This window comes from Athene cunicularia (assembly GCF_003259725.1).
Source record: "Athene cunicularia isolate RWA chromosome 7 unlocalized genomic scaffold, athCun1 chr7_part1, whole genome shotgun sequence".
NCBI classification, from domain to species: Eukaryota; Metazoa; Chordata; class Aves; order Strigiformes; family Strigidae; genus Athene; species Athene cunicularia.
In genome coordinates, this window is record NW_020799107.1 from 27,351,041 (window position 1) to 27,373,299 (window position 22,259).

Here is a 22,259-nt window from a genome sequence, read left to right on the forward strand (position 1 = left end):
AGGGGACCACATTCATCAAGCCTGGATTGCCCTTTTCTACAGTCCCAGTGCAACATCTGTGCCACATGAGGCTGCGTGGGTCAGTGCACACTTCCTACAAGCCAGGAGGTGTCTGCTCCATGCTGGAGACATAGCTGGAGATGGGGCACGTACAGCCCAGCCCAGATGGAGAAGAGCAAACACAAGACTTCTGATACCTGTCCCGGCAGATTCACCCTCCATATGTCACAAATGACATCATGCCTTGGGTTCATCTCAGTCCTCAGGGCCACATCCCTGCCTGCTGACAGATCCCACAGCCTCAGTATTTCTGCTTTGTGAGTCTTAAATTAGGTAAAGGAAAAATAGAGGAATTTGTGTGTTGAATACATGCAGGTCAATGATATGATAAAAACATGGCTATCATGCAATTAACACAATGGCCACACTGACAGATCAGAGCAGAAACACTGCAGAGTGTCTGCCTGAGCTGCCAGGGCACTGAGAGATGGGGGATACAGGAGCTCCCCACTGCCTGCTCTACCCTACCCCAACCCATGCTGCCGCTGGCAGCCCTAAGCACAAAGTACTGGGAAGAAGAAGAGGTAAGACCAGAAAGGGACTAAATTCCCTCTGTGATTTCACCCCTAAATACCAGTTTAACAAACTTGCTATCAAAAAAGTTCAGAGTGATCACAGACCCCAAGCCACAGGCAGCAGGAGTGAAAGCAGCAGCTCTGCCGCCACTGTCTCCCCATGCAGCAGTATGGTGCCAGATTAAAATTAAGCGCTGGGTGCCACAGCTGGCCTCTTCCCACGCCTCGCTGGCCACAGCAAGTGGCGTCCTCAAAAATGTCAAACCAAAGCTGAGCAGCAAGAAGCAGCCCAGGGTGGGGAGAGGAGCCCGTTGCTATTTTTCCACTTGTGGCGAACAAATAAGCTCCTTTTTTATCATTAGCACTAGGGAGATGGTTTCATAAATTAGGACAAACAGCACATTTACGTTTCACATTCGTCAGAGCTGCAAGCAGCAAAAAATAGACAGGTTTTAGTGGAAAAAAAAATTGGCAAGAAAGGGGTGGGGGGAGAAGAATCAGAGCAATTTTAAAGAAAGAAGGAAAGGAGTTTCCTTGCCCAAGACTTTCTCTGTGCCCATAATAAGCCTGGCAAACCCAAAAATTAGAGATTATGTAAAGTCTGTAATTGAAGGAGTGAAAGCCACAGTTAAAACAATCTAAAAAGGCCAAGCCCTGAGAAAGGCAACTCGAATCCCTTATCTTTTGATGGAAAAGAATGTGCTCCCTGAGATTAATGACGTGTTTACCCGAAAGGAAATCGCCGCCCTTCTGAAGCAGCGAGTGTTTGTTCCTCCCGAGCTCCTGTTTTCTGCTCCAGAGCTGATCTCCCAAACCTCCTGTTTAAAGTCAACACACAATACAGCTTCCTGCCACCACGGGCTCCAAGGGATCCCACCATTAACTCTCTCCCAAAAACCACCCTACACCACACCTGCTTGTGCCAGCCACCACCAGCAAGGACAAAAATGGGATATTTTGGTCACGCTTCAAGTGCCGGCATGGAGACAGGCATCACACCAATGGCTGCCAGCAACCTTGCTGCAGCGTGATGAATCACCCCCATGCATAAATATTTCTCAGCTGAGCAGATAAATTAGCAAGCGTGGAGACTGATAGCACTGTCAAGGGGAAGCACTCACTGTCTATTTTCCTGTCTTGCTCTTCGAAGTCTCCGGATGCAGCAGGCGAGCTCTTCTCAAGTTGCTCAGGATTTCGGCAGCACGCCCTGCAGCCTGGCCTGCTGCACAATGCTCTTGGAAAGAGGTTTAACACTTGTCAGTGCAATGGTCTGCCGTGTTACAGGAGGCACAGAGGACCATGGGAGCTGTGCACTGAAAACTCCCAAGGGAGCAAGAAAGCCTAGAGCAAAGGCATCAGGAGATGATCTGTTTGAGGAAACCTGCAAAAAACCCGCTCAGGAACTATCATAAGTCCTTTGCATACATGACAAACCCGAGTATTCACATCTTCCCCTTCTAGAAAAGGCATGCTCAGTAAATGCACTTGCACTTCATCCTCACTCTCCTCACTGAGCACCCCAGCCAGAGAGTCAGTAGGTCACAAGCATCCTCTTCTCCCTAAAGACAGTGGGTGCTGGCCAAAGCTAAAAATAGCACAAAAGGCATAATAAACAAAGGGAAATGCTTAAATCTGTCTCCGACATTCATAATTAGCTAATGGGGCAATTTTCACTTGTGGGATGTTGTCACCTGTCTCAGAGCATGAAGCAGCCTATGCTTCTCCAAGCTCTCCCCAGCCACATCACATTTCCTTTGGGACTGGACAAGGTGGGAGAAAACACTAATTTCTGCCCAACTCCCCATGTGCCTGCTTTTTCTCCACCTCAGCTTCTCAGCAAGATGGAGAAGTGCAAAACCAACGTTGTACACAAGAGCACATACAAAGCCTGAAAGCTCATGGGGCAGCTCCTCATCACAAAAGCTCAGCACCTTGGCACTGCTTAAATAAAGGAAAACTCAGGAATGTGCCTGTGGAAGTAGCTAGTAGAGCTGTTTGGCATTTATTCTGTCTCTACAGAAGTGGGTTTTAATTCTTTTTTGTAAAAAAGCCAAAAAATTGGTATTTTCTGCAGGTGGAAATTTTGGTAAGAAGAAAAATGGAAGAGATTTTAACATGGGCATTTCAACTTTATGAAGACCACTTATGTTTTGGATTATTTAATGCTAAGCACCAGACTTTCTGTAATAAATAAAATCCTTCCATTACTATTTTATTTTTTGATGTGGTATCCACTACCTGGCTTGTTCAGCAGTATTAAAACCAGCCAGCAGAAATGGTTTTATTCATTACAAAGAGGACAAGAAAACGTCCCTTGCTTCATCCCTTTTCTAGGAAAATAGTTTGCATCAATGGGATATTATTATTAATTATAGAGTAGTATTTCTTGGAAGTCATGCCCAGGGTCCCTGGCTGTGGGAGGCTCTGCAGAACTTCTCTGATGAATAACCCCAGCCTTGAGAAATCAGAATTTAGGCTGAGCCAAGGCACAACAATTGGAGGAAAATGAACAGCAGTTGAGCGGCAGTGGCAATGACACACATCCTTTGGACTCATTGGAGTGACCTCCTTTCTAACTCGGAGCTACTCCCTGTATTGCTTGGGACAAAGCCGAATCCATGTTGATCAAATCCCCATCTTTCAAAAGAAAGCAGTTAACCAAAATGTAACATAATTCACCAGACCCTGCCATGGTCTACAGAGTCTTCTGCCATACTCATAACTAGAGCATCTCGTACTTCCAAGTTATGGCTATATTATCCAGATGACAATGGTATTTCAAAAGAAAACTATTCCATTTGTTAATTTTTTGATTCTATGTCCAAAATTATAGTTTGATTTTATTTTTGAGAGGTTTTTATTATCCTCTATACAACACACACAGCTATACCTTCAAGTCTAGTTTCAGACTGCAAACCAAACTGGAAATCCAACAGTGTTTGATTTTGGAAAGGTTGAGCAAGATGTTATCACCTAAAAGGACTTTTTTGTTTGTTTGAAATCATTAATTGAAGACAGTTTAAATCACAGAATACCTTTTCCCTACCAAAATCACATTTTTCAATTCAATTTCCCTTTGAAAGAAAACCAGCAAGAACCACGGGGCCATCATCCAAGCCAGTGAAGGTACAACCAGGCTAAAATCTCTTACCTACAGTCAAAGAAAGCCAAAAATTGTTAACACAAGCCAGCAGAGAAGATGATGAGCAGTAGATAAGAACCCATGTCCCACACAAAGTTTTCTCTTTAGCCTAAGAGAGGAATGCAAACTAGAAGAGAAGCAGCTGGAGAAAGAATCTAGAAATTATCTTCATAAATTAAATTTCTAACTAAGGAAAGCTGATTCAGGGCACAGCTGAACTGTGACTGCAATGAAACACTGGTGGAATGAAAAAAGAGGATACCTCCATCATTTGAAAACTATTATGTAGTGTCACCAAAAAAAGAGGAAAAAAAATCAATGCAATTAAATAAAGCTGTCCCATTTAAACACAGCAACAAGGAGAGATGGAGCGATTATGGGATGATATATATCTTTGTCGGTTTTATGAGGTCTCTATCATTAAACAAGTTGCTGCTGAACAGAGATCCTGCACGAAAGGTTTTATGACAGGAGCGGGTGGGGAAAGCCTCCATGAAGGCAGCGTCTAGCAGGGGACAAAGCCAGCCAAGGTATTTCAGGTTTTATTTACAAGCTTTAGGAAAACAAACAGCATTGCTTCGCAGGGAAACACCAAAGAAATTAAAGGTTAAATCAACCACTCAGAAAATCTTCTGTACAAATCAGGAGTAGTATCACCTATTAAGCAAGTTTAAACCTGCAACAACCTCAGTAAACCCTCTCCTGTTCTGGGGATGGACCTGGGCCAGCCTGGCCCTGATGGCACCATGCAGTGGCACATTTTAGGGTGCCAGATGAGGCCAGGACCCTCCTCCTCCTCAGCAGCACGCAGCAGAGGGCAGCTTGCTCTCATGCCCACGTGGCCATTCAGATGGTACAGCCTGGAGAAGACTGAAGAGGAGCACAAGAGGTCTTCCAGACAAGGTGGTTTAATGCAGAAAGGATGGACATTAGCTGGTCCTCAAGTCCTCAAGAGATCCAAAGCAGTGGGTTTTGACTGCAAGAATGGGGAGTTAGCTTGAGATGGCTGTGACTAGAGCAATGTCCCCAATGATGCAGCGGAGGATCCATCACTGGAAATTTTTACAAGCACATTAGATGCACACGGCATCCCCAGCACAGCCTGGAGGGTTGCAGGAGGGCAGGGACCTCCCCTCCTCCTTACCCACCTCCTGGTCTATGCTTCAGGACTGTGGGCTCAGAAATCCCACCTGGCCTTGGCGAAGCAGGGGCACAGGGATGCCAGCCCTGGCCCCCGGTGAGCAACAGCTGTACTGACACCCTGAGCATCTGCCAGCAGGCAAGACCACTGCTCCTCAACAAAGTCCTACCTCCAGCTGTCCTCCAGCAAGGACACACTGTGAAACCCTGCCTACAAACAGAGCAGCAGAGTGGAACCATGTAGCAAAGTTACATCAACCTAATTTTTTTTTTTTTTTTTTTTTAAATAAACTGCTTTAAATACCTACTTCAGAGAGCCTGGACAAAGTGGTGTAGCCTTCCTCTCACTATCTAAATAAGGCCCCTAACAATGTTATCACTTTTCAAAACACATCTGTCCCGCAGCTCCTATCCCAGACAATTGGCAGGTAACCAGTTAATAAATGTCTTCGCCAGACTGTTGAATAGGCTGGCCCCAGCTCAAGAGTGATGTCAGGGCCATTCAATGCACTATAATTGGAAAAACCTGGGGAAAGCAATCCCGTGTTTTTTAATAAATAAAGAGCGTATTAGCAACCTCCTGCTTTTATTCACCACGGTGTCTACCTTGTTCAGTAGCAAAGTGGGATTTTTTTTCTGCTGCTGCTCACTCAGTGATTTCTACTTGGAATTTGATGCCAGTTTCCAGATGTGTCTCAGGACAGGAAGTCAGCAATCAGCCTGGATAAAGCCTCTGGGATTAACTGCTGATCATCTTCTGACACACACATCCTTCCTGCACCCTCTCTTATGAAATTGGGGCACACCCCTTGTGCCCAAAAATAAAATAAAACAACCAAGAGCCAAGCAAAAGCCCCTGATTAGGACACTTTCATATTAAATATGTGGGAATATATTTAATTAATACAATCCATCAAAGCTGAGGCACCGTTTGAGGGAACTTCACAACACCAGTGTTTATATACATAAATCACACCAACAATTACAGGTTCCCTGTCCGCTTGTGCAGCCCCAGGTGAAGCTCATATCCCACAGCTCCTCACCAGTGGTACCCAAGGGAGAGGATCACCTCACCCAGATCAGCCGCAGAACACCCGAGGGGGCTGAATCCTCCAAAAGACTCACCCTTGGAGGAAGAAGCAAGAATGAAAAATGAGTTTTCTGGGCTCTGAGAGCAACTCTGGGAAGCCAAAACCCAGGCAGGTGACATGAAGGATGTGATTTGCATGGAAAATAATCCCAAGAAAAAGCACCCTGACAGCAACGGGCCCTTCAAGCCTTCCCATGTCCCTGAGAAACGAACTACCTGGTTTCCCCAGCGGGAAGAGAGAGGCTGAGCCCCACGCAGCCAGGCTCAGCACTTGCCCAGCCACATGGCACTGTCTGCTGCAGGACAGGGGGGTCCCAAACCAAGAGGACCCAATTCCTGAATTCCCAACAAAATCTTTTTTTTTTTTTTTTCCCCAGGCATTTAAGAGGCTGTTGTTGGGCCTCTTTTGCTCATGTTGCGATCCCTTTAGTCTCACCAACAAAGTGCAATCAAATTAACACCAGCCCTCTCCCCAATAACTGCCCTCTCCACGCATTCCTGCAGCCGGTCTGCTTTAACAGGGCACCTGAGAGCCACTGCCAAAACAGGAAAGCAGGCGCCTAATTGAAAGGGAGTATTTGGGAGTCACCCCACACAAAAATTAACAGAGATATGCTAGGAAAATAAAAGAGTGGGCATTAACGGCAGTCTTATCTTCTTTTTCCGTGACTCTAATGTTTGGGACGTGAAGAGGCCAAAAAGTTTCACATACTGTTCTGAGGAGCTGGTCACGGAGAGGAGCATCCTCTCCTTTACATTCACTGTTCCCCCCCAAATAACTCAGGCTGGTTTTGAGGTATGGACCTCCGGAATTAAAATGCAAACATAACCAAGCCAAGAAAACCCTGCACTGCTACTATGCAATTGTGTAGGAATGCTGGATCTTGGTTATGGGTTGAGAAGTTGAGTGCTGCCTGATTTCAATTCACCTGTGTTAGGTTTGGCAAAAACAGTATAAACTGTGCCTAGGGAGAAAGAGATACTTTCTGTCCCAAGGAAGGAGCACAGGGGTCTCCGTTTCTGGAGGTGTGACTGAATTTTAAGGCAAGTGGCCAGAGACAGCTCCATGAGGCTGGTTTTCAGAGAGCACAGGGAGCCCCTCTCCTCACTACCCACCCCTGGCCAAGATCCCAGCCTGGGACCGTGACCCATTCCCAGGGGAAGCGCCAGCTGGAGCTGAGGGGAGGATTTAGGATTAACTCCAAAAAATCAGCCCGTCCCACCCCAGCCTGCAGGCAGCTTGCAGAAAGGAGAAACAGCCCTTGGGGCCAGGCAGAGGGACATGGCAGCCGGAGAGGAAGCAGGCAGGCAGGCCTACAGCCTCAGTGGGGTCGGCACCATCAGAACAAGCAACCCAGAGCCCTCCCTGCGTGCTGGAGCCACTCAGCTCCTCCAGCCCCAGCTCTGGACTGCAGGAGCCCAGCCGGCTCTGGGAGCTGGAGCGAGCCACAGCAATAGAGAGAAAATAAAAAGGAGAAAAAGCAGCGGGAAGCCCTGCTGAGAAGCCCCCTTTTGTGTAAACACGCTCCGTCCTCAGACTAAAAATAAAGGCAAACCACAGGAAGGGAGTGAGTGCTTGGACAATATCCGATTTGGTGTGTGCCTGGGTGTGAGCTGAGGGAATGGGGAGAAGAGCAGTGGACTCCACCCAGTGCAACCACACAAAGGCAGCCGTTTAAGACCTTCAAGATGGACAGGCATTCCTGGAGATTATTTAAATCCAAATAACTGCTGCTTGGCAGATGCATAGTTCTTTGGTATGTTCACAGCACTTGAAAATGTTAAGTGAGGGAAAAGGCTGCCATGGCAGGAGCAGGAAAGGCAGGATAACTGCACAAGGCCCATTTTACAGGTTTGGAGACTGAGACCTGAGGCTGTGAACTGAAACCTCATAAACCTGTCATAAAACAAGGAAGCAACTCAGACAAGATGTCAGCTGAAAACTTTCCAGCTCACAGGTCTATCCTCAGAATTACTTCTCCCGGCATCTCCGCTCACCTTTGCATCTGCACAGACATGAAGGCTGCAGAGATCTGATCAATTTACTGCCCATCCCAAAGGGGTCTCAAATGCTTCCCCAGATGCTGGGCTTAGATGCACTGCACCCCACCATTGCCATCAGCTGACTCTCGAGGATGGAGCTTCACCAGCACTTGCACGTCCCATCCGCAGCCCTTTGCAGGCGGGATGCTCTGCTGACGGTGCAATTGCACCCAAGAGACAAGCATCCATCCATGCCATGCACAAAGCCTGCAAGACAGAGTGAGGAGGCTTCTTGAAGCCCAGCGCTCACCGTTGGTGCTGACACACCACTCAGAGGCCTTCTGGGGAAATGCAGGACTTGGGAGGAAACAACCCTTCAGCCTGGCTCAAAACAGTTCTCACAGGGCAGTCTGTAAAAGCAGAGAAACCCACAGCCCTCCTCAGCCAGCCCTATGGCTGCAGGTCCCACCGTCTGGGCAGCCCTGCTCTGGGGTACTGGCGTTTGGGACTTGGATCTGGCCATCATCAGCCCAATATTCTTCCATGCTGTCGTGGTTTAAATCCTACTCTCTTTAGCCAGTTGCAGCTAAACTGCAGCATCTGCAATGCTCAACCGTCTCATTTCCCTTCCTTTCTCTCTTTTCTGACGGAAGAAAATGATCTAGTGCTCGACAGCGGAGGAAATCAAAGACAACTACGTTGACCTCAACTTGGGCATGTTTCCTGTTGATGTTTGTGTTGCTCTAATTCTCTCCTCCTGGTCCCTATGTTCACTATCCTACCATCATGTCTCAGCCTGAGTATTTGCTTTCTCTCTACTATTAGAAAGGTCTCTAGGTCCATGTTAAAGGTCTGCTCCAAGCACAACTGAAATGCAAACCCCTCCCCTCTTCCTTTAGAAAACAACTTCCTATGAAATGCAGCTGTTTGGAGCAGGTCAGTTGCTTTCTCTGTAAAACACGCCACACTGAGCACAACCACCCTCACTTCATTCTCATTTGCAAGTGTCTGCTGAGACTTTTACCAGCTTCCATTTGGGACATTTCTTATATGCTAAATATAAAATGCAAAGGCCTTTCCAACAGGCTCTCTGAGAGGGGAGCAGTTGCTGGTGCAGCAGCTTCTGTCCCCATTCCACCGTCCTTGCACACTGTACCGGCAGCACAAAATAACACAGCAGCACGAAAAGACAGCTGCACCATCGGCACTATGGACACCTTTGTGATTCACCTCCTGCTGCCTGGCTTGGCGGCTGAATCCCAACTGTAAACCAAAACCGAAGATCTTTCCTTTAAGCTAACTTTAGGGGGCTAAGGTGCTGCTGGACACAGGGGAAGACAAGAAAAAGCTGACACCTTCTGTTTACTCAGCTAATTACACTTCATTATTGCTGGAGTGGCTGCTGCAGCACTTTATGGACCCCTTCCACCACAACTCCCCGCATCTTGAGGTGTGTTTCCCTTCAAGCACCTCTCAAGGATGAGGATGGAGAGAGGGGAATAGGCCTTGGGGTGCAAGCAGGGTTGCAGGTGGGAGCCCCAAAGCTCCACCTTGCCCAAGCTGAAGCCACCACTGCAGGCTGAAGTCAGGCTGGGGAAGGTTAACAGGGGAGACTTGCACCTGAAACCCCAGCAGTCACCTGCCCCAGCCCACCCAGCTCCCTCCTTGGCTTTCCCACCATGGCCCTGGGCAGCAAATCCAGGGGTGTGCAGCCCAGGGCCAGTGCTGGTGTCACAGATCACCACAGCCAGGGTCTAAGAGACCTCAGGGGTCTCTAGAGAGAAGATCTCCTTCATGCAAAGTCAGTCTTCTGTTTTCGTGGGCACAATGCTTAATGCAGAGCTAGACAGCAGAAGGCTACAAAGAGTGACTGCAAACACAGCCACTCTCTGTTGTTAGAAAATCTTAGAGTGCAATACAAGAGTAACAAGTGCACACATGGAGAGCTCAATTCCTGAGGTTAAACACCTAAATTAATAAGGCATCTTCAGTCATGCTCTGGAAACACTCCTTGCAAAATTACAGGTTGCCTCTAAAAGATCAGTACCAAAGGACAGGAGACATGTTTGGAAGTGCTGAACTCTACCTCTGCCCAGATGTGTAATTTCACAAAGACACCTAAGGAGCAAATTCTGGGGGATAAATGCCTCCCAACCCAAACACGATGCACCCCCAGTTTTACCTGGATCAAGGTGTGTAAAGGACCCAATAACAAAGTCCAGCGTTGAGACAGCCAGTAGGAAGAGCAGTAGAAGCTGGAGCCTGATGATCCACTTCACCCCAGCCAGGTTGATCCCCAGCAGGCCCAGCAGGACAGCTAGGGAGATCCCACGCACTGCCCAGATGTTGCTGAGGCTCAAGACATCTGCAATGGACTCTGCAAATCCAGTGATGTACATGGCACCTGCAACACACTGAAGGACAGAGTCCTGTAAGTGCCCCACGGGAGAATGAGGGATCCCCATCCACAGCCCCCATGCTGGCCTAGAGTGACTCTGTTCAGACAGACAGACATTTGCTGCCACAATACAATCTTTCACACTACTCTAGCCCACAGGAACTGAACCTTATTGCTGCAAGGCAACACACTGCCAGGGCAGCTTACCTACTGCCTGGGTAAACAGAGCAGGTTGGGTGCTAGGGTCAGTAGCCCAGCAACTTTCCACTGGCTTTAAAATTCACCCTCCATTAATGCTCCAGGTGAAACCACACTCCAAGGGAGAAAAGGATGAGTCAACCTCTAAGTTTCTTCCCTTCTTCTGTTTCTCTGAAGGAAAGCATCCCAGTTTGACACCTGCCTGAAGAATGGCAGTTTGCTTCCCCCTTTATTGCCTCCCAGGGGTTATTTTTAACTCAGTGTTTAGTTTGGATGTAAAGTCTGATGTTTCACCGGCTCCCCATCTTGTTTCTGGAATGGAGCCTGCACTTTTGAGGAGAGTGCATTGTGCAAGCCATGCCCCCTGAGCTCCTGGGAAAGCTGCTTGTTTGTCTCAAGGCAGAACACGTGCTCTGCCCTGGGTGGCTGGGAGTCTGCAGGATGGGACATCTGCAGCACAGGTTCTGGCCTGAAACCCCACCGCAGGGCAGCAATCCTAAATACCAGGACACTTCCCTCCAGAGGTTCCCACTCGCTGACATTTCAGCAACAACCCTTCCCAGCGCATGGCACCCCCAGCACACAGTGGCATGCTGGCATGGGTGGTGTGACCTTGGGTCCTGTGACCCCATTATCCCCATCGATGGGTGAGGGATGTGCAGCACAGCTCCCACATGACTGGAAGGGAGAAAACCCCCACCCAAGCCAGCAACAGTTAGAGCAGACCCCTCCTTCAGTGCAGAACCCCCATGGACCAACCCAGCACTGCTTCACCAAGGATGTTCAAGATGACCTAACCCACACCCAGGAGCTGTGAGTTCAGGCATGGGTTTTGGCAAGCAAGGTGCGCGGGATTCACGTCTGCAGGCTCAGACACCTACAACTTGGAGATCTGGAGAAGGATTCACTTTCACCATAGGCAGACACCTAGTACAGATTGGGTGAAACTGCACTTTGAAAGTCTCTCCTTCTCCTCGCTGGTAGGCCCACTGTGAATGTTTCCACCAGAGAAGTTTCAGACTCTGCAAGGTAGTCCCCAAATAACTGGACGTAATCTTGTTTACTCGTATTTAGCCTACACCACCGCTAAGTGAATCACACATGTCTTACATGGGTCCTTTCTCCAGAAAACAGGCCCCTCCTGAGCTATCAGAGGGCAACACCCTGTGCCAGCACAGCTCTGTTTAGGGCACCCACAAAAACTGCACTTGTGACCCGCAGCCAAAAAAAAAAAACCCTGCAGAATCTAACTTTGATTAATACATTAAAATAAGGTGCAGCCCATGCCTCTCACATGAGGAAAGGCCCTGTAGAAAGAAAGCAGTAGCATCTAACCCCAACTCCCTGTACCCAACCAACATCAGTTTTTGAAGAAGTTAAGTTTTCATAACTAAGTAAGTTTTCTTTGCTTTCACACCAAAGCTGGCAACGTGCAAGGACACTCTGAAGGGAGCAGAGCAGAGCGAGCCTCTGACGGTCTCAGCACCACAAGCCTCCTTGAAGACTTTCCTCTGATGAATCACAAGCATCACCAGCAGAACGGAGGAGCTGGGTACCCACAAACACTCCGCTGCTCCGCACACAGCAATGCCAGGTCCCAGCAGCACTGTGACATGGGCTGGTTTCTAATGAACAACCTGTCTTGAAATCAGAACTGGGTTCTAGTCTGAAATTTGCAGAAACCAGTCCCTTACAAGCCTTTGCAAACCACACACTTTGCTGGGCGAGGAACATAACTGATTTTCAACACCCAGACAAGCGCTGCCATTACCTTTGCTTTTGGGATTTTAGGGCTGGACCCTGGAAACCCTCTGCTTGCATAGACAGGTCTTACTGCAAACCACCCCAGGAGAGGATACTGCAGAGAAAAGCACGGAACCCTGGCCTCATAGTTAGGGCTGTGGTGACCAAACATGCATCGGTCTCCGTAGGTCCTAGTAGACACGTGCTGCATCATTTAGGGCAATCTGATTAAGCCTCTCCTCTGGCACATACCAGGAGGACAGCAAAGCCCAACTGGGTCTCAGCTTACCTTGGCTGATGCTGCAGGAGCCCATCTCTGCAGCAGCACCAGGGCACTGAGCCACCTCTCATCCATCCCCCAAGGCATCAGCAGCACATGGCCAGTCATTCCCCACTTGCCCTAGTCAGACCAGGGAATAGGGAATACCCCCATTTCTGGCCAGACCCGTCTTGTGAGCATCTTGTAGTGGGGGAGCAGCCTGCAGCTGGTGCAAAGCACATTGGGCAGAAAGCACGGCCAAAGAGAAGGGAAAGGCATCAGTTCTTGGTAGCAGGCAAAGCACTCCTAAGCAAGCTGCCCACCCCCACCCCGCAGCCCTCCATGCACATGAGATGCCTAGGCAGGGGCCGGGGCTGCTGCAGCCCAGTTTTTACGACCCTCAGGACAGGCTGCAACCTGATTGCTTTCCCAGACGGGGTCCGCTTGCAGAGCGAGAGTGGAAAATATGACAGGAAGGATTCTCATGTGTGGCCCATTTCCATATCTTGGCTTGTAACTGTGTTCAGTTTGTATTTTATGGACACTTGCTTTTAATCTGGAGTGAAGGGAGAAGAGGGGGTTATTTTTGGTTTGGGGTTTTTTAAGGGTTTTCAGAGATTGCTGCAAGCCAGCCAGTTAAAAACAAACCTCAATAAAAATGTTTCTCTGCTCGCCACATTTTATACTGTTCATAACATCTTTATGGGGGGAGGGGGTTAAATTACTGCAGGTTTAAGAGATTACTTTCCATTCTTTATGTTTACTACTTGTGTATTTCAGTTCTTCACCACCATGACAGCTCCTTGGGGCCTTTCAGAAAACCCAGAACTGTGACTTTTGGATCTTGAGAAGTCAATTAGCTGTAGCCCTTACCACTATCCAGCTCTCCTCCCATACCAGCTCCGCTTCTGCTGGCTGCAGTGGAGAAGCAGCCAAGGCTTGCCCAGTCCCTAAGGGCATGGGAAGCACGCCAAAGCCAACCTGCCAGCCCACAGCTGCACGCTGTGCTTTAGGTGGCCACCCTGGCCTCTCCCACTTTGGTTTAAGTCAAGTCTCTTGCCAGCAAGGGCATGTCCTAGTAATGGGGGTAATTTGGGATAGGAGGGCATGTCCTGCACAGTTCACTTGTTCAGACACCCAATTCCTCCACGGTTGTGACCCATGTCAGACAGTGTGTTGTCACGCACAGCTTGCTCTTGGGGAGCAGAGCAGGGCTGAATGCTCCCCATGGCACTCTCCCATGCTGTCCAACATACCAGAGCATTACTCTGATTTTATTTGGAGCATAACTTTCTCCTGCAGAAAAGCACAAGCTTAATATCTGCATTACAAAGTTTCTAAATTTTCTTTAAATAACTTTTTTTTTTTTAATTACCTGGCCAAAAATATAAAGGAAGCCAACGGTTCCCCCTACTTGACCTCCAAGGACAGTCGAAATCATAGAGTAGACGCCACCACTTCCGATGTTGCACTTTTCACAAACCCCAATTCCAGATAAGACAGTCACCAGGGCAACCAGGATGACAAAGGACACCAGAAACATGCCCATTACAATGCCAGTGTTTCCCTGGAATGAAAAAAAAAAAAAAGATCAACTCACACCAACTCTGTTGAGACAGAAAAAGGACCTATCCACTTCTAGTCACTAGTGACCCTGGAGTCACTGCAGATTAAAAGAAAAACACACACACCCCCCTACTTATCTAAATAATGTAACTGATTGCCAAATTTACAGTTCCTATTAGCACCCCTTTGAAGATGATCTGCCTCATCCTGGGGCTGCACAGACCTCTGCATTGAGCAAGTTCTGCTCCATTACTGGCTCTTGCTTGAATCACTGATTCTGCTCTCTGGTGTAAAAAGAGAGAGGTCAAACAATGATTCAGCCACCATGGGCTGGGGATCACCACCTATTTGCATGCTTTAGAATAACACACTTAAAAAAAAAAACCACTTTCATCACAAAAAGTAGTTTCAAAATTGAACCTTTGGGATTTATGTCAGCTGATTTATTAACTGCATCAAGCTCGCATTTTAATTTTTCACAACATTTACCTTTAAAAGCTCTGAACCTCCCAAACAATGAGATACCAAAGAACAAAACCCCAAAGGCAACACAGTGCAGAAGATAAATAACACTCATAAACCAGCACACGCTGGCTCTTATCTGCACAATATATGCTGAGTGGCAGGCGGCTCTCACTCTCCCTGCACTCGCGAGAGTTTTGTGCAGAGGATTCAGCCCCACTGGAAAAAAAAAAAAATATATATATCTTCCTGCTTGGGGCAGAGGGAGGGCCCCGGGAGGAGCTGCTGCACCAGCCCTGCTCTTGTTGTGAGTGAGAAGCAAAACCCTCTGAACAAACCCAGCTGCAAGCCCTTGTTGGAAGCTTTAAGGGCCAGCATAACCCCTATTTTGGGGGTTCAGTTTGCCATTTAGGTGGGATTTTCAGACAGAGAAGGCACTTAGTACCTCCACAAGCATTCAAGCACCTCTTCTGAGCTTGGGACCTTCCAACCCTCTCGCACACGGCTGTAATTTACTTTCCAGGGTCAAAAGTTTTCCCTCATGCTCCAGCCCACCTTCCCCTGCTGACAAATCGCTCAGCCCAGTGCACAGTGATTCCAACTGCATGATCAGAAATCTCCTCCAGTGCCCAGCGCTTCGTTAATGTCTGGCTTCCCTTCCCCTGCCTTTACTCATATTACAGGCCATGTCCACAAACCTCCTTTCCAACCTTGCTCCAGCAATGCTTATTTCTGAGGTCATGTTAGCCTTGATGGGGTTTGTTTATCACCAGCACTAAAACGCTGCTTCTCGGCTTCAGGGTTGGTTGAAATCCCAGATTATTTTTCTTTTCTCTTTTTTGTGAAACAACAGAAACATATCCAGGATGTTGCTATCATCATAAAATCCTATTTTGGTTCAGCATCCCGCTGCCTTTGACAGGGGCTTTATCTAGTCAGTGGGGACAGAGCCAAGGTTTGCTATAAATGCAGCTGCTGGATGGGTCAGCACCACAGTCCACTACAGTCTGATACTCCTTTTTAAAAGGATAATTGTTATTTTTCTTCAACAGCTTAACCTCAGACTAAAAGGGTTAAGAAATACAACATACATCAGATAAAAAAAAAAAAAAAGAGCACACAAATGCAAACATACACATAGCCTTGGGATTTTGCAGAATCTGCTGGTGGCACCAGGCTATAGCAGCAACTACTTAATGGGCAATTCAATGGTTCCCACAGAAGAAAGAGTTAACATGAAGACCAGGGAGGAAGGCTGGACTCACAACAACAATAGCAAGCAGAGAAAGTGGAAAGAAAAAGCCCCCATTAAACAGTGATGCTTATTTATGCACGTATGCTAGAAGGGGTTACAATAGTCGATGAATATTTCGGCAAGATTAGGGTCCCCTGGAATTGCAAAGCTTTACCAGCCCTGGCTCTGGAAGTGTACAGCAAAAGCCTGACTCTGTGAACAGCCTGACATACGACCATCCTCTGCCAGGCGAGGTCTCTGCCAACCCCCTGACTTCTCCTCCCTTCCCTTTTATGCTAAGCTTCCAGCTGTTTCAGTTTTTCTTTATTTACTGGCTTTATTTTTATTTGCATTTGCTCCAGCAGTAACTTGCTTTCAAAGGAGATGTGGACGAAATAAGATCGGGAGAAAGAGGGAGCTAGGAAAATCATCCCGACCTCTCCACCACGATGACTGCAGCTCCCTTCAAAGCCTTCAGCAAAGCAGTTTCTAATACAGAGTGCAAGTGTCTTCCTGCTCCTTTTGGAATATGTCTGCCATGTCTGTGAATCGAACTCATGCCTGTAACACAAACTCTGCCCAAAGACTCAAATTCCATCTGTCCCTGGAGGAGCTTTCCTTCTTCTAAGAGGAAAATTTAAGGGACAATACAACGTTTGGCACCAGGACGGGAGCAAAGACACCCTTCCAGGCTCTGACCCTCAGTGAGATACTATTCTGGATCCACAAGTGGAAGACCCTGTGGCAGTGATGACAATTTCACCTGACCAGGCATCGCCATTCAAGACATGTGGAACTCCAACACTGACATGTTTGGAAGAGACCTGCTTCCCTGGTGTTGGGAAGACGGCAGAGTAACTGCAACTACAGCAAAACGCTTTACCTGAAAAGCGGTTATTTTGTCTCAACAATACAACACAAGGGTGTCCCTGTTCATTGTCAAGCTTGGTTGTTGTGGTTTTCTTTCCTAAAGTTAAAATAGGAAAACACTTATAAAGACCACTTCAGCTTTCCCTTTGAGTGGAATTTTTTTAAAATGCTACAAATTACCAGAGCACATAAGCAATGCCTACAATGAGCAGCACAGAATCCTAAACACCTGGGTGGTGATGGAGACACAAGGTAAAGAGGTGATGAGGAAAATGCCTATTCACACATTCAACCAAGTCAGCACTTGCTTACCACAAGCCATCCTGTCCTCAGGAAAAGAACCACTCCAAAAATGTTGATCATGCAGGAGGTGAAGACACCATCCCATGTTCCAAAAAGCACCGGCTCCCACACAAACAGCTGGATCTTCCACCAGGGCTTGGTCTGCGTTGGAGACACCTAGAGGAAAGCAAATCCTTCAGTTTTACCTCTCGTGCTTTACAGGCAGGCTGCAGAAGAGGTGCAACAGCCAGCCACCAACAGTAGGATGGCCACCAACAGCTGCTAAGACGCCACTTTGCTGCAAGTTGTCTCTAAGATGAAGGTGCAGCAGAGCTGTTGGGATCTCTGGGCCCTGGAAGAGTGTTCCCTGTAATACCCTATTTATATTCTTGTAGGATAAGCAGCAACAGAATCCTACTCATCCTCAACGAGTTAACTCTGTGGCTAATGTTACCTGAACCAAACATACCATTCAAGGGGTCCTTTACAGAGCCTGCAGCTATATGTTGTGCTTCTCCTGTCCCTGCCAAACACCCCACCAAGACAAGCAGGATCCTCAGTGCACTGGAGAAGAAGTCTCCTAGATGAGATAACAAACTAGGCTGGACCAACAGGGACTGACAGAGTAGGTTAAGATGGTCTCCCCATCACACACCATCATGTCTGATCAGGACACTAGGTTTCTAGAGGAGACACTGGTACTCAGGACACCAGTGAATTTCAGAGCTGCTGGAACTGAGACCTGAAACTCCAGAGAAATGGTAGTTTTCCTATTGCAACTGCTCCCTCCTGCTCTCTGGAAACAAAGTCCCCTCTTTCCCTTTCTTAATAATACATCTCAGGTTTACATTGCAAAAAGAAGGGTAGTTTTGCTACTCCACTCCTGCTACTTTACCTGCCACAGAGGTGACCAAGAGGAGGTGCAGAGACCATGGAGATGGAAACTCGAGCCGTGAAGGGAAATGGTTCTTCGACATACCTGCTGTGCTTCCTCGTGGAACAGCTCCTGGACATATCCCTCACTTCTGGCACCATTTGGGCTGAACATCGTATCCTTTGTGTTTCCTCCACCTGCCCAATGTGCAGCTCTAACACTACAACAGGTGAGGCTGATCCAAGCAGAAGGTCAGCTGTTCTCCTCAGTCAAATTCCTGCAGTGCTGGATCCTCCGTTGTAGAAGATTCATGGTTTTATTGCACTTTACTGTGAAAACAGGAAAGACAGAAGACACCACTGTTGCTTCCTTAGTCTGCAGAAGCACGAGGCTATTACCCAGATAGAGCCAACAGCAGCTCATAGCAGATGCTGAACCACAGAGTGTCATCACAGCAAGCCGAGAGCAATACTCCCCCAGCACCCTCCCAGGGCCTGCCCGCGGCACAAGCTCTACCATCAGCCCTACATTTAACGGCCCTTGGTGGCCTCTTTTGAATCTACTCACTCCCCTGGCATCCCCAGCATCCTGCAGCACTAGCTCCACAGCTTCACTGCGTGCTGTCTGGGAAACATACTTCCTTTCATTGGTTTTAAATCTGGTGCTTAGTAATTTCATTGCATGCCCCTGTGCTCCAGTGACATAGGACACGTGGACAATCTACTTCCTAGCACCGTTAATCACTTCACAGCCTTGATCACATCCCCTTCAGCTGTACTTTTGCAGACTAGAGTCCTGCTGATATATCCTGTCTTTGATGACTGGCCTTGTAACCCTGCTCTGCTCCTCTTCCAGTATGACGCAGAGATGGAACTGGAGGTTCCAGCTGAAGGTGTCCACCACCAGAGACACACACTCTGAATTCCTGATGCTCTCAGCCACATCCCCTGCACCAATGTATGGGAGCCTTTCTTCATGGTCATACCCACCCTTGGTGGTACTGTCATCTTGCCTGCCAGTGTACCTGCCACAGGCAGACTCTGGCAGTTGGTCAGACTTAATTCAACACCATGTACAAACCAAGAAAGCAGCATCAGACTTTATTTCAAGGATAATTTAGCACATCTTTACAAAAGGGGAAAACTATCACAGGCATTTCTCTGCCACAAAATTGCTGGTTCCTTTCCTCATTGGGGTGGTCTTGATATAAAGTTCTCTCTCTAATTGTGAAGAGCTGCTTTTACACACCTCCCTCCAGCTGTCTGCAAGTCTTAACTTCCCAAAAATGGTCTTGTGATGGCCATCAACCAGTTATCCACAGTCTCCCATGCCAATTGCCAACAGAGCCTTTCTGGCCACTTCTCAGCACAACTACAAGGAGAGCAAGACATATTCCACAGACGTGGAGAGGGCAGCTTGTCTGGATCGTCAGCTCTCCTGGCGCCGATGGTTTCCTGGCCAGTTGAGCTCACATGCTTACAAGAATCAACCAGGATCACACAAGGCTTGTACCAATGGCTGGACACCTTACTTGAGACCAGAGACCAAATTTATCACCCGCACAGTGAGGGAATCTCTGACTCCGCAAGTTTGCAAACTACAGAGACAAGACAATCAACAGAAATGTGCTTTTCCTATTGCACAGGACATACAGAAACTACTTTGGGTCACTCAGGATTTCAGCATTGGGATCTGAATCCCAGCTCCCAGATCAGCACTTTCACCATCCTGCCTTTATAATTATTCCACTTTTAAATATCCAATAATAAATAACCAGTGCTGCCTCTGCTCCACTGTAGTGTTTCACTGTAGTGTTTCAGCTTCAGAAGGTCTCCTGCAGCTGGGGTACAACAGTCAGCACAGGAGGGTTTTCTTCACCCTGTTCACATGGCTGGTTAAGCAGCACCAAAGCTGTAAGAGTTCATTGATTCTTCACTGCTCTCTCCCCTTTTTTTGAAGCAAATAACCCTTCACAATATCACACATGGCTGCTGTTACAGGGAGATTGGGGCTTCAAGCAGGGCAAAAGCAGCAGGAGAAGATGAACTCTAAAGACACAAAGCTCATGTTTTTATGCAAATAGCCACAGTAATACAAAAAGGAAGAAAATACACAACGTGAAACAAGATTACAATTGAATCACCATATTCTCCTAAGATTCCCCAATGCAGCCCTTTCTCGTCAGAGATTTCACTCAGTTAAAGGATTCACTGCAGCTACCCAAAACTCCTATCTTTCACTTCAGTTCCAGCTGGATGTAGAAAGAGCGGAGAGGCTGCAGTCCTACGGCTCCCAGCTCCCCTAAACCACTTCACCAAGGGAGCCCCGAAGGAGATGGCCCCGACTCCCCACAGCAGCTCAAGGTGGCTGAGGCCGCTCGTTCAGCGTGCCCGGCATGTGACAGCATGGGCAGGTCTGATGCACCTCTATTACCAATCTGAAACTTGCAAAATACAGAGAGAAGGGCTCCACGCACGGATTTCAGTCTTGGAGCTCACCTTGCAGGAAATGTTACTCTCCTGAGACATTTAAACCTCCTTATCTCACAATTTCCTTTATCTCAGCGTTAAAACTCCTCTCCTGCCCCGTGCTCCCATGCCCTTTCCATTCAGCCCTGCTCCCGCTCGCCTCGCTGTAGGAGCTTTCTCCTCCGCAATCGCAGGAAATTGCCTCTCCACTATTGCTCCTCTGTGGCCTTTCCAACGGCCTAATATCTTATTACTCAATTCTGCAACTGTTTACATCCCTCCTCAACGTACAGACCCAGTCAGCTCTATGAGGTAACCGAAGCAAACACAGGAGGGGGTATAAAACGCAGAAGCAAGAGCTGAACAAACATGCCAGGACAGCCACGTCCTGAGCCGTGTGACATGCACCTTATCTTTGCAATTTAGGATCTGAAAGCGGAAAGTCCTTGGAGCAGGAGCTCTCCTCTTGTCCCATGCAGCACGCTACCAGCACAGCGTGGTTTTTAAGTTGCTCCACAGCAGAGAGATCTTTTCGGGCAGTTATTATCTATCTGGATCACCGACCCAGCAGAAGCTTTTTCTGCTATACACACCAGCCTGCCAAATAAAACCAAACAGGCACAATTTTCCTCTAATAAAGGCGAGTTTCTAACTTGAAAGTTAATTGATATTACTTTTCCTAAAGTTTTTGCCAAAGATACTAACCAGTCTATAAATTAAAGAAGAGCAGTTGTTTTAATCTTTCCATACCATCTAGTGCTCAAGAGAGCAGAAGAGCATTAGCAAACCTCCTTGCGGAAACATTACAAAGGCTCGTCTCCCTTTCCTGCGACACTTCTGTATTTAATTACAAAACCAGATTCCTATAGATGAAATTTCCGTGCCTTTCGCATCCTTTCGAAACAATAATATTTTATTAATCGCCACATTAAAGCCATTTCTGAGCTAAGTGTCGCTGCTCTGAGCTACTCAACAGCTGGCTGATTTTAAAGAGGAAAGGTTAACACCTTCCCAAGCACAACTGCGTGTGGTCCCACGACCTCCGAAGCCTCTGTCCCTGCCAGAGGAGGTACTTCCAAGCCTCCTCCTCTCAAGGGACCCAGCAGCCAACCGCACTTTAGTTTTAATAAATCCCCTCAACTCCTCTCCAGGTCAAGTTCTTAAAAACACCTAATTTAGGGGACCCTGCGGAAGGCAGGAATTAAAGGGAAATCAAGCAGCCATCGGTGCAACGAAGGTAACACCACGCAGAGCAGCACTCGCTTGTTCCCAGTTACTCATTTACTGCAACAGCCAGAACAATTACCCAACTCTTTTTTGTTTTTACGGATCTCTGCAGCGTAACTAACGCTGCGGAACACGAGTGGTGGGAAACGAGGCCGGGCTCTGCCCAGCAGCTTTAATCTCCCTCCCGGCGCGGTCAGACAGTTTTGCTTCTGCAGAGGCCATGGCCCCGCCAACACCTTGGTGCCTGCGCAGGGTTGGGGGCGTGGGCCAGTGCCCACCAGGGCTGTGCCCACCCCTTCCCGGGAAACGCTGCGAGTACCTGCCTGCTCTTCCTTTCCTTCCACCTCCCCACCCCCCGTTTTTAATTTTTTTTTCTTTTCCATTTTGCTTTCCTCTTTTTTCCCCCCTTTTTTAAATTGTCTTTTTCCCTCCTTTTTGCTTCTTTTTTTTTTTTACCTTTTTTTTTTCCAACCTTTTTGTTTTTTCTTGCTTTTATTTTTTCTTTTTGGTTTTTTTTTTCCTTTTTGCTTTCCTTTTTTTGACCTATTTTTTTTCTTCTTTTCAGCTTTTTGTCTTTTTTCCTCCCTTTTTAATTTTTTTCACTTTTTTCCTTTTTTTTTGTTTTGTTTTCCAGTTTTGCTATTACTTTTGTTGCCTTTTTCCCCTCCCTTTTTTTCTTTCCTTTGCCTTTTTTCTTCTTCTTTTCGCCTTTTTATTTGTCTTTCTTCCCCCACCCTTTTTTTTTTTT

General features: G+C 47.5%; 1 protein-coding gene across 1 annotated transcript in view; it reads right to left on the bottom strand.

Moving 5' to 3' along the window:
- SLC12A8 (solute carrier family 12 member 8) overlaps positions 1–22,259 on the bottom strand; it is a 57,242-nt gene that overhangs the window by 32,441 nt on the left and 2,542 nt on the right. Inside the window, exons 2-5 of the mRNA XM_026853084.1 lie at positions 17,922–18,175; positions 16,973–17,119; positions 13,904–14,095; positions 10,113–10,344 (exon numbers count right to left, since the gene is read on the bottom strand). Of these exons, the coding sequence (XP_026708885.1) occupies positions 10,113–10,344; positions 13,904–14,095; positions 16,973–17,119; positions 17,922–17,990 (640 nt within the window). The 5' untranslated portion in view covers positions 17,991–18,175. The remainder of the gene's footprint in view (positions 1–10,112; positions 10,345–13,903; positions 14,096–16,972; positions 17,120–17,921; positions 18,176–22,259) is intronic.